The sequence below is a fragment of the Streptopelia decaocto genome, assembly GCF_964273445.1.
Source record: "Streptopelia decaocto genome assembly, chromosome: 1".
In the NCBI taxonomy this organism is placed as follows: Eukaryota; Metazoa; Chordata; class Aves; order Columbiformes; family Columbidae; genus Streptopelia; species Streptopelia decaocto.
The window spans coordinates 46,347,265-46,360,327 of record NC_138663.1 but is presented as its reverse complement, the minus strand read 5'-3'; the positions used below and the strand labels follow the sequence as shown (position 1 = coordinate 46,360,327).

At 36.0% G+C, this 13,063-nt stretch overlaps 1 protein-coding gene across 5 annotated transcripts in view; it reads right to left on the bottom strand.

Annotated features, from left to right (window-relative positions):
• Positions 1–652: 652 nt before the first annotated feature.
• The window catches only part of CEP83 (centrosomal protein 83), a 40,296-nt gene continuing 27,885 nt past the window's right edge, over positions 653–13,063 (bottom strand). For 4 of the 5 annotated variants that reach the window (XM_082047267.1, XM_082047269.1, XM_082047265.1 and 1 more), the window contains 9 exons: positions 10,280–10,394; positions 8,920–9,064; positions 8,636–8,785; positions 7,894–7,969; positions 6,634–6,791; positions 3,943–4,072; positions 3,014–3,117; positions 2,114–2,294; positions 653–1,430 (listed from right to left, as the gene is read on the bottom strand). In XM_082047267.1, coding sequence (XP_081903393.1) covers positions 1,245–1,430; positions 2,114–2,294; positions 3,014–3,117; positions 3,943–4,072; positions 6,634–6,791; positions 7,894–7,969; positions 8,636–8,785; positions 8,920–9,064; positions 10,280–10,394 — 1,245 coding nt within the window. In that variant the 3' untranslated portion in view covers positions 653–1,244. The remainder of the gene's footprint in view (positions 1,431–2,113; positions 2,295–3,013; positions 3,118–3,942; positions 4,073–6,633; positions 6,792–7,893; positions 7,970–8,635; positions 8,786–8,919; positions 9,065–10,279; positions 10,395–13,063) is intronic. The other variant, XM_082047268.1, reaches the window with a different exon arrangement.

The following is a 13,063-nucleotide window of genomic DNA, read 5'->3' as shown; positions in this document are numbered from 1 at the left end:
GCTGCCAAGAGCCAGCTCTTGGCAATCATCATGTACTGGAAAACGTTTGTGACCATCACACTTGGCAAAGCTGGCTCAGGCACAGATTGTTACTTTTTCCAAATTAATCCTCCACGAGACAGTAGCAGTGGCTTCTGTTACTTCAACAGTGACGCTTTTCCTCAGAGAAGTCTCAAAAATTCCCCAAGAAAGTGCAGTGCAATGCTCATCCTTAGGTGCTGTGTGGAAAAATCAAAATTGCAGCCTCTGGAGAGAAAAGCTCAGTAACAATGTCACCAGATGCAATGGAGTTATTGAGTTGTCTGTTACTACAGCCTAGCAACAACACCAAACAAGCTGTTAAAAGAAATCACAATGCATATCTTACTGTCTCATACTTTCACTCTTTTGAAAACAAACAAACAAGAAACACAGATAAAACCATTCCTGCACTTCCAGGAAAGTTTTCACTATCAAGTCAAAAAAATGAATTGATCCTTTACCAGTTTCTGTTACTAAAGTAAAAATGAAGGAAAAAAATTAAATAAACACATTAATCCTTGAATAAATAAATTTATTGTAGTTAAGTAAACAAATTGCAGTTAAGTAAACAAATTCCTGTAGCAACAAATTCCAACTTAAATTTTCATAATGTGAAGGCAACCTGTTATACTTCATCTCTACTACAACATAGTAAAAAACCCCTAATTATTGCTTATTCCTGTTATAAAAATACAAAAGGTACATTGTCAAGGGTAGCAAATAAAACTTTCAGCACTTTTTCTATTTTATCCTCTCTATCTGCATGGGAACTTCAAAACAACAATCCAAATGTGGATTACAGCATTGTTAAAAAAAAAAAAAAACAGTCAAAACATCAAACCAGCAAAACTCCACACCCGATCTAAAGAATTTATAAAAAATATTTGGTTTTGATTTTTATTTTAAATATCAGCACAAGCCAAATCTTCATAAATGCTTTTAAAGTTGCATGTGATGAGATTATTTCATATATTTTGACTTTCAAATAATTTTACATCATTTATCTATCTAAAAACATTTCAAAATGTAGTTCATCTTGCAATGCTTGTGTGTCAAACCATTATATCTGATAATTTATGACAGCCTATCAAAAATAAATACAAAACTATGCAGAATATACTTTACACTATTCAGGCACATAAATACATGTTTTTGGCAAAATATTAAAAGCCTGTACACAGGATAAGCTGTTGAAAACTAACAGCATGTGGAGTTTGCAGATTTTATTTGGAGTTCTCGCTTTGTGCATCACCTTCTCCAACCATCTTGGTTCTACCTGAGTCCCTGTATGTGCGCAACGTTACTCGCTCTCTAGGTGGTCCCAGATCTTCCAGCTGTTTTCTCTGTGTGTTTTCTAGTTCTTCCAACCGCTTGCGAAGCAGGGAGAGCTCTCTTTGATGCTGTTCCTCCTTGAAATGAAAAAAAAAAGTGGCTCTATTACATTTTGCACACCTCCAAGGGACCAAAATGAGCAATAATTTCACTTTCTTTACTGATTTTAAAAATAAAAATTGTGAAGTCCCAAATATCCTTATTATATTTTACTCCTCAGTGTTTTGTGGGTATTGTTTTGACATTCATGATGAACAGCATCAGCAAGACAGATGTGTGCAGGTGTTCCTCCTCTCAGATGAAGCAGCACGTGGACCTAAGGTCTCAGTTACCAAGAATCTGTGCAGTCATCCTGGGCAACCTCAGCCTGAGAGATTTTTCACCCTCAGAAGGTCACCAGAGGAAGTAAAATTTAACCACACATGAAATCAAGAGCAGCAATACTGCTTTTTGATAATAAAACCATGATGTGCAACCAACACTATGGTATTTCTTGGTCAGAAGATGCCATTTAAAGCCTTTCAGGAGAAGGAAAAAGTATGGAGAACTGGGTTAAAACTGCCTGTTCATTACATTTTGTGATGTTCCATTTGTCTTTGAAGAACTCCCTCCTATTGTGAAGAAGGGAATATCACTAGAAACACTCCTCAAAGTTTCCTTGCTCTGTTCAAAGATGAAATACTCCTTCCTTAAGACTAAGGTCTGTGTTCCAGTACCATCTTTTGTTGTATTATTTTCCCAACTTGTAATATATCACCACCTGGAGATGGCCGAAGGACATTTCAGGCCCGGGAGGCAAGGCAGACAATGACATTATACTGACTGGATTGAGCGACGGCATGTTAGGATTCAGAATTAAACTCCGGAATTCATTGTGCCTGCGCTGCAAGTCCTTTAGTCTCTTCTGGAGGCGTGTGTGTTCTTCATAGGAAACATTCTGCCTAGAAAAAATAAGAGATTTCTTATTGCTAAAAACCTTTGTTATCCCAACACAGCAGCGGACCTTTCCACGAGTACTGTGCTGTTTACTGTCCCTACGAAGGAACGCTACGTACCAGAAGAACTGGAAGGTGGAAGAGCTGTGAATATTCTTTTGCTTACACGTCTATCTAAAAGTCCCTCTACACATTAAGCTATTGGCTGTATTATACGGATAAGAGTTTACACAGAATAAATTAAGTTTTCAATAGCATTCACAGTAGTGAGCCACATTAAATGATTTGAATCAAGCCCTCCAGAGGTGCTTAACGAAGAGGAAAAAAACTAAAAGCGTGTCTTTCAACAAGGATAATAAATCTGTTTCTCCTGCAGTTTTAAAGTCTTTTTCTTTCCTGTCTTCCCTTTAGTGTTACATACTGTACTTCCAACTCTAACCCTGCTTCACTGCCACCCCTCCGTTTGTACACGCTTCCTTCTTTTGAAAGGATTCCTGCAACTGCATCTATCAGATCTTTTTTGCTCATCTCTCCCCAAAGAGACAGCCCTGCAGTTCTCTTGTAAACTCTCAGCTGCCCATCCTAACTGGACTCCATTCACAGAATTCTAGTGCTGAAAATGCCATTAGATTAAACCAAGTGTCAGGTATCTTCAAAATCACTACATATTTGTAAGTCAGATCTTGGGCATATGTCATTTTTCAAGCTAAGAAAAAGCTTATTACCTATTTAGCACCTGATTTTCTTTTTCCAACTCTTCTAGCTTGGCTTCCAAAAGCTGTAGTTTCTCTTGCATCCTCCTGTGTTTATTATCATTGAGAGTCTTTCTCTGTCAAAGAGACATTTCAAACAGAGCTAAGTAATGGCTTCATAGATTAGGTCCTGTAAAAACTAAATCTCCACTGCAGATGGTTTCAAAGCTGTGACAGTTTTTAGGATTCTCCTTCCTTAAGAAGTGCTGTGCTAGCTGAAGTTTCTGAATCCACAGGACAGGAAACAAAACAGGTGGAAAATGACTCAGAGCTGTGACTGAGAGATGGACAGCTGTCAGTCACTTGTTGGTCGGTGACTTACTGTACCGACAAATACTAACTCTATTTAAGAATTACAAAATTCATTTGTTAAATGACCATTTAAAAATAAGTGTAAACACGACTCATTTTGCCTCATTTTGACCTCATTTTTTAACAATCTTAAAAGCCAGTAGTAGGTTTCATAACTTGCATATGTCCAAGGTATAAAATTCCCAATTTATCTTGAGCTTTCATAAACAATTAATCAGCTTTTCCTTTAAAGTTATTTCATAAAAAGCAAACTTAGGAGAAGACAGAAAATTGTAATATTCCATCGAAAAAAAGCAGAACATCATTTGTCTGGTGTCCAAAACATCATCCTTACTAATCAAGGAGTCCACCTCTTAAGTAACCATATAAACACACACATACAGAACCTCATAAAAACCTTTGATGGTGTTATAACAAAGTTGTTGGCTGTAATATTCTTTTGCGCATCACTAATCTTGAAGAACCTGATATAATTTGTTAATATACAGTAGACTGGAAATAAACCCTTAATATTAAAACAATTCTGGCTGGCCAAAGCAAAGCTGAACTTTTCATAAGCTGGATCATTCATAAAGGAAGAGTGAACATGCCTTTTTTTGAGCAACAGCAGCTCGACATAGCTTGTTCCTCAGCTGGCTGTATTTCTCTTCCTTCTCTGTGATGCACTGAGTAAGCACATGCTTCTCCTCCAGCCATTCTATACGTTTGTATTCTAAAGTCCTTTGAAAAAAATCAGGTGAGAAGATCAAGAGGTTATATAGACAAAGCAGTATGTTGGATTAGTACCTTAGGGCTTTTAATACAAATGCATCTTTTCACAACTCCTACCTTTATATACTTGAAGGATCTGATTTAAACTTGATTGTGGTCAAGATTCACCAAAATTGAACCTGTGCATTAATCCTAGGTTGTGTTCAGCTATGAGGCAAAGCTTCAAAACTGATTCCAATAAGCTAGTCCACTGTAGGCTGCTTGTTGGCTTGGCATGTTGCCAAACTGTCCACTAAAAAGTTCTCACTTCAGATCAAATAATCACACTGGAACACAACCATAGACACCCATGCCAAATGTCAGTTGTCAGAAGAACTGACAACTACCTGCTCTGTTTGGAAGATGTAAGAGAAGAGGTTGCTGCCCTGTGCAGTCTACTACACCTTTGTAACAGAGACGTACACGCTTGACTCATGTGTGCTCCCGACCAGAACAAATGCCAACACTACAGGAAACTTCACCAATATGGTTCCTAGACAACACCCCAGCTGAACGCACACCACCACCACCACCAGATGTTATCAGTTTAGGCCCTTGCATGGTTAAAACATACTAAAATAAGGCTGTGTTCTTTAGTAGTGGATAGAAAAGGAGCTGGTTTCTCTCTGCTGCCTTTTCTGTTTAGGCTACCTGCATTGTGGGTCAAAGGAGACAAGAACTAACTGCATATTTAACTACAGTACTATTAAAAAAAAAAATCAAATGAAGAGATTCTTATTTAAAAAAAAAAAAATCAAATGGTGAGATTCTATGCAGCAATTTTTAAGAAATGCAATCCAAGGCTTGGTGTTGGTGCATCCATACTAGTCCAGTCCTTGGCTGATGCAATTTCCCCACAGGGACTCTGAATGAATCGCCATAAATTTCTCACCAAAAACCTTTCCCCTTCCCCACAGTGCAAGCATGAGGAGTCATCCCCTCTCGTATCAGAATCCAGATCCTGGCCCATTTGGTACCCATCCCAGTTCTTTTAGTAGACCCAGTGGGGTTTGTACCTTGCTGTTGACTGTAAATAATTACTACTACCCAGGACAAAAAGCACGTATTAACAGTAAAAAAATTTCAACTGAGACGGTGGTTAAAAATGCCATGAGATTTTTTTTTTTTTTAAATGCCACTATTGGTGTTCCTGAAACACTTAACAAGAGCCTGTTTGAGCTGATCTCTGACCTGTATCAGTCTCACGGTTTGCCTTCAGCCCTTTTCCTCGTTTCATATTTTCATTTCCAAACCTAAGACTGACACAGCCAGGCAGGCAGCTGCTTGGCCTACTTGCGGTTCAACTGGCATTATTTTACTTATCTGAAACTTTTTATCTTCGGCTTTCTTATCTTTTGGTCCTTGTTTCACTTCCTCTTTAAGCCAAGTCGCTTTGGTACAACTTAACTCTTGGGAGTTCAAACTTGTAAGAATTACTGAACTGTGGAAGGAGTCCCATCACCTCCAGAGCCCATAAATATGTAGCTGACATCTTTAACTCACACAAAACACTGACAATCTCACTCAAAATACCTTCCTAAAGTAAACATCCAAAGTATTTAACATGCTACTGGCAACTGAACATACTCTGCGGTCCTAATGTAATAATTTCTTCAAATGTTAAACTGAAAAACAACACTTTAACGACAAAATAGCAATTGCAGTATCCATTTGTAGCAAAAGAGAAAATAAAACAAAAAAATGCTACATGCTCTTGAAAGTTTTCTATTTAATCTGTGATGCTTTTTTAAAAACCCACCACACAATGATCCAGTGCAAGTTAGACATGTTTTTGGTTATTAGACTAGGAAATACTAAATAGCTATCTCAGACTGACAAATTAATCTTTAAATTTCAGGAAACCATCCATTACTGTATGGGCTCCGAACAAGATTTGGTTGCTTTCAGCATTTTTTAGCATATTTTGATTGTATGTGGTCAAGGTCATGCCAAAAAGGAAAGTGGGTTTTTTTTGTGGAGTTTTGGTTGACTGGTTGGTTTTGTTTTGATGAGGGCAGCTAGAAGATATCCAAGCAGCTTTTATTTCCTTCATATCAGCTAAAAGGATATAGTGGGGGAGAGGAAAAACAAAAGAAATACATACACAAGCTAGGTCCCTGAAACACAATGCTTAAGTGCTTCTTTCAGCCTTAATGCTTAAGCACTCTTAAAAGAAACTCTAGATCCACTTAAACTAATACAAGTTTGACATTCGCTTCAGTATAAATAGGATTATATAAATATATATAAAAACACAAAAATATATTTTTATATATTTATAATATATAGTATTTCATTTTATACTAATAATTCTTGATTAGTAAAATAAACTAATTGTAACAGACATTTTAAAATATATACACACTGCATAACAGGAGGTATAGCCATATTTTACAATTGTCCAATATTTCCCATTAATTTTTAATTTCTGACTTTATTGAGAATCTACAATCCATACTATGTAATCCATGTGAGAGGAACACAAGCAATATGAAGAAAAGTTAAAGCCAAAAGGAAGAAAAAAATATTACTTCTCTGTTTCCAGCTGAGCTTTTTCTGCTTGACTCCTTGCATGTTGACATTCTTGTCTCAGTCTCTCTATTGTTTCCTTCAGCTTCTGATTAGACTCCAACAAATCATTTTCTGATTGAGAAATTGAGGCAAGCTGGACTTGCATGTCGTGAATTTGCTACAAAGGAATGAAATTTTTCCATTTGAGAGGGTATGCAAATAACTGAGTTAATTTGGAGATAGGTGAGAGAGAGCAAAATGCAGACACCAACTGGCTGCATTAGCTTTTCATAGACCTTGCTTATTTGTTCCTTTTCTCCTTACTCAACAGCTCCTCCAAAAGCTTTATAGTAAATCACTACTAGACAAAGAAGGTTTCCCCTGTAGATTTGTCATATGCAGGGACAGGAGTTGGACTCGATGATCCTAGTGGGTCCCTTCCAACTCAGGACATTCTACAATTTTTTGATTCTATGACTCTAGTGTAGTTAAGTGAAAAAGAAAGGGAGGCAGGAGTCTTCAGTCACTGATGAAATTAAGAAATGCAACATGAAGCCCCAGGCCTGAACCCAACTAGAGCACCATATGTTTGGTAGCTGAGCTGTGGCGCTACCTGGACTCTTCTCTGTCACAAGGCACAACCTGTTACAGCCGCAGTTGTTGCACCAACCACATACAGATACCCCAGTTTTTGATTTCTGGAGGAAAAAAGAAATATTGCCTTGAACATCAAGTGCTCACAGACTCCTTTGATGCACAGCTATGTTCTTACTTACTAACTAACATCATGGGTGAAGAGGAGTTAAAAGAATTAGGTCTTATTTTCAACACTGCCATCAATTCTCTCTGCAATAGAAATATACCTCTTTACACTAGTTTATTCATTTATGAAACATCTGTTAAGCACTTGAAGAACCTCAGATGAGAGATGCAGTGCAAATGCAAGGCATTACCTAGAAACAATTTATAAGTCTCCATGGAAACTGAATCTCCAGTTAAATAGTGCATAACTGTATTCAATATACCAGTCCATAAACATTCAGCTTTGAAATCCTTGGTACCCACAAAACACATGACGCAAAAAGCTGTAATCCATTTATAAAGGTCCAGGAAAGCATGACTGATTTCTGAACACTTTTGCTTTTAAGTATCTGTTGTATGCGCTTTGTCCCTCGGGAAACAAAAGCCTTAAAAATTCAATCTAATATTCAAACAGTAGACATGATAACTGCAGAAAAGGTTATTTCTCTATAAAACATCACAGTGCAATATGGCCTCACCTGTTTCAGATCAGCACTTTCACGTTTCTTTTCTTCCAACTCCTCCGTCTGAGTAGTTTGCTGTTGAATTTTTAATCTAAAATTGTGTAAGACACCCTTATTTTTATCTAATTAAAATATATCTGTTAGAAGTTAGGACAAATCAGCCTGATAGCAGAATACATTGCATAATTTGAAAGGCTGATAAATATTGAACTAAACAACGATTAAAAATATTTTTTAATTGATTATAAGAATTCATACAGGAATAAGAAATACACTGATTTGTTTGCTTTTAGAGTATGACTTTTGTTCATTTTATCATACTGACATTCATACAAATACTATAGTAAAACAACTTAACTGAGAACTATAATAGCCAACTCAAAGAGAAATCATAATAGGGTTGCAATTGGCCAGTTGCTGATATGGTGCCACTGTGGGAAGAGAACTAGTTCACTCCAATGCTGGGGCTATGCCAGCAGCCAGTATGGACATGATTTTAACACACATGAGTACTGAAAAATTATGTTTTTAAAATGTTCATTAAATTTTTTAAAGGTTGGAATGAATTTTTTTTTTTTGTTCCAACAGGACGTTTTTAATTCTGCCCTCTTTTTACACAATGCAAAAGATAATTTTGTTTAATTTACCATATGAACATTTCTCTATCTATGAATAGTAAACTTTTATAGTGACTACTGTAAAGAAACTAGGCAGGGAAAATGAGAAATTTTTGTTAAGGTCAGAAAAGCCACGCTACCGCAAACGCTGAAGTTCCTTTCTGCTAGATTCTTCTGCCATCTGTACAACACGCAGTTTCTCTTCATATTGATCCTTTTCGGATTGTCTCCCAGTATCTTGTTCCTGTTTCATCTTCTCTAGATCAGATAATCTGTTCTCGAGTTCTAACCTGAGACATTATTCAACACGTATACAAGAATCATGACAAAATTCCAGAAGCATTTAGTTGCTAAGAATAATATTTTTTAAAGTTACTCAAAACACTCTTATTTTAGAAGTTGAGCAGTAAACCAACAAACGTACTTTTCATTCTGTACAGCTGCAATTTTTTCAAGAACTTCCTCTTTGGCAGCTTGCACTTTACGAATTAGCTCCCGATCCTTTTCTGCTAAAAGCATCTTATGATGTTCAACAGCTGCCTTAAGAACTTCCTTGTCTGACAGCAATCCTGCATTATACATTAAAAAAAAGTCATTATTAATATCCATGTGATGAAATCCAGTGTTAAAGTAACTTTATAAATTGATAAATGAGAGCTAAAAATCACAATTCACATGATAAAGTGAATGAATGAATGAATGGATAACAGCAACATTTCAAAAATTTTTGAAGAGTAACCATTCCACTGGAATCTCTGTCTATGAGGGTTTATTATTATATTTTAACATACAAAAGTAATTAAACAGTTGATATTATTTTAAATTTTGATTGTAAAGCAATTTCTGCTAAGCAGTTGTGTCTGGATTAATTTTAAAAAGTGTTGCACAACAGCTATGAAAAGGTCAAGCAAGAAAATGTCTTATTTTCTTTTTATGGAAAAGTTGATGGTAAACAGTGACTGGTTACTAGTGAAGCTATAGTAACCTGGCTACAACAATTCTTCCATTTTGATCCACTCATACTACCAACTGAGGAAATTCTAAAATGAGGACTCTATATGCAGGAACAGAAGATGCAAATTAAAAACTTTTGACGAAGACGCCTATGTTCACCAGCAAATAAGCCAATACACTACAGCAATGACTCCAGTTATTTAGCTCATTCAGTGATTAAGCTGGATTCCACAGTAAGTTCAGGTTAGCTTAAATCTTGTCTGTATTAACTTCATATTTTATAGGGTCTGACATTGTTGGCCTTTTCTCTCAAGAAGCCTATTTCAGGTTGCCTCCTGGCTCAGCTGTATTAGGTATCTTAGACTATAATCTATTTTCTTCAAAGAACAAGCCAGAAATGGTATTTTGTTTCACCTGGCAGCCTTACCCAACTGTTAGCAATTCTGTAGACACAGAATCAGAAAACAAAACCCTCACTGAAGCTCTATGGTACGTTGAAGCTTTGAGCAGAGTGTGAGAGTTTCTAGAATTTGGAAATAACAGAAAAAAGAAAAATAACCCTAATAGGAGGTATATGATTTAAAAGAGATTGTGCTCAAATTGTGTCACAAATTCACTAATTTACACAAATACAAGATTGTTCTGTAGTTGTTCTTCTTAACCAAGGGAAGCAAAACAGTTATTTCAGATACAAAAACAAATTTTCAGATCTATGACCTAGACTGGAAGTGGAAGGTGAAGGCTGCTGGGGAATGTTGGGAGGACAAATAATTTTAATATGCTAACTAGAAGTCACAAAGAAGTCATTAGAAATTAACTGCGTATTTTACCATCCATTTCACTTAGAATCTTGTTTCTCTCTCTTTCTGCCTCATTCTTTGTTTTTGCTGCCTCCAGTTTGACATTTGTTACTTCCAATTTATGTGAATGCTTAACTTCTTCTACCTTTGAAACAGAAAAAAAAAACAAAACAAAACCCAACCAATTAACTAAAATAAATATATACAAATTTTCACAGCTTTACTGTAAGATTTTCATGTGATACTTTGCTAAAAAGAAAATCTGCCAAATAATTGTGGACTGTGCTTATTTTAAACATACCTTAAATATTTTTTTCTTTCACTGCTTTCCTGAAAGTCAATCCAGCATATCCACTCTTTTTAATGGTTATTTTAGAGATATTGTAACACTAAAGCTACTGACATAACCTGATTCCTCAAACCATAATCAGTGTTATTGCAGGATTTTATTAACTGCTCAAGTCACACATTGAAGATTATTGGATGAGTTGTCAGTCATCTTGAAATGCAAATTTTATATATTCCTTGACTAAAAAAAAAAAAATAAGATGCTCAAATACAACTTCTTTTCCAGGAACTAGGCTGTCTGCCTATTGGTATGCATTTCATCTTTAACCAGCCAGTTATTACAAGTTACAGTGTAGAAAAGGTATTACTCTTTTAAGAAGCCTTGGTGATAAATACACACAAGTGCAGGGTTGCCTGTGAAAACTTGGTTTCTGAGTAAATATTACACATTCTATAAGGTAATCTCTGAATATTGGTGTATTTCTGAAGAGACTACTCATTGGAAATGTCTTGCTATGATGTTGATCCAATATTGCACAAGACCCTGATGCCTCACTAATTCACACATTAGTATGGCAGTTTACACACACTTCACTTCTAACTGAAGATCCACCAGAGTCAAGCTAAAACAAAACAGTGATATGCAAAACCAGGTTATCAATTGCTCCCTCAAGTAATTTCAGTTTGGCAACTACTTACACTCCCCCCGAACTCCTGGAGTGCCCTACTACTTTCTCAAAAATCCAGGTCTTCATAGTTTTAAAGTACATTTTAAATCTAATACTTTGCCGCAACTGTGACATACACATCAAATGGCCACATAAAAGCAGGAACTTTAAGAACATCAAATCAAAGACAATTACTGCTTACATGGAAAATTTCTATAGTTTAGGCATTTGTACGCAGTAATTATACGGTCAATGAGAATTAAATATCTAGAGGAAAGCTCTTATCATGAAAATCCAGTCACAATGACAAATGTAATTACAACCTGCTAGCATACACAAGTGGCAAAAGGTTAAGAATGACATAGTAGCTTATTAAGTAACTACATGGTGGATTTGCTTGCTTAAATACTAAGTTGAGAACATTTCAGGGGAACTTGCAAAGATTTAAGGTGGCTTTTTTAAGGCACAAAATCTGGAAGGCAAGTGCATGCACCTGTGTGCAGGAATAAGTTTGAGTGGGTGCAGAAGGGGGTGGAGGTTCATATAGAAATGAGTTTCTACTTCCTCCCTTCAAGAAACACCAACGAAGATTTTAATTTTCTGCTTCAGGAGGTGAGCAGAGAATACCAGCTTATAAAAAAAAAAAAGTAGAGACTGTAACAATTTCTATATGTTCTGATAGATAATTGGTTAAAAATGTTTAACTGAAGTTTTTCCCTCCTATTTATGATTCATGTGAAACAAGTATGACACATTGTATAAAGAGGTTTTAAATACTGGTATAGGTACATCCTATTCTTACAGTAAATTAGAACTTTTGTGGACTAAAGACCAAATAAAATATTTTGCACTCATTAATGTGCACTGTAAAGCCTGTTTTGAATGAAATCTGAGATTGTTAAAGAGCAACTATGGTAGGAGTTGCAGGTCTCTTCTTGTATTGTATCTTTCTTGAGGCATATCACAACAATATTAACTGCCATACCCACAAAACACAAATGTTAGTGTTATTTTGGAAAGTATATTCAGAACTGCAGGATAGCTTTAAGTCAACAGAGAGCTTAAAATAATTCTGCATTCAACTAGGTATAAAAGACCAAAGTTACTGGTTTCACAGTTAGTTCAGAACTAACTAAAGCCTCTCCAGAAAGGTGTGAAAACACAGGGGATTAAATTTGCTACCAGGAACTGACAGATGTGATAAAAATTTATTACCCAGTGTTCTCTCCACAAAGGAAGGAATAAGCAACAGCAGAAAGCTAATATTTACCCAAGTAACTGTTTCATTAGGATGAGTATCCTGACTCAAATTTACATGAAACAATATAAGACATGGGTGTAAAACTCATTTTCACTGGGGCCACATCAGCCTCGCTGTTGCCTTGAAAGGGCCAAATGTAATTTTAGGACTGTATAAATGTAACTACACCTACATTTATACAGTCCTAAAATTACAATCGGCCCTTTCAAGGCAACAGCGAGGCTGATGTGGGCCCAAGTGAAAATGAGTTTGACACCCCTGATGCAAGTATTCTCAACACTTGATGTTAAACCAGTTTACTAGTGTTTTGTTTTTTCTTGTTTATTCAGATAACTACATATGAAATTACATAAAAGATCTTTTTTTGACGAGACACTGCAACCAGATAAAATTCTGAGTCTGGCATCACAGTCATCTAATTATGCTGAAAAACTAAACACTGTTGTCACTTTTCTGAAGTACTTCTAAGTTTTCCCTAAATTAGAAGCTGCCTGATCTTTTTCTCTCTACAATCTCAAAAAAAAAAAAAAGAAAAGCATATAAACATAGAACAAAACCTCTAAGATCTGGTGGCAACCCAACACCTAAGATACTCAA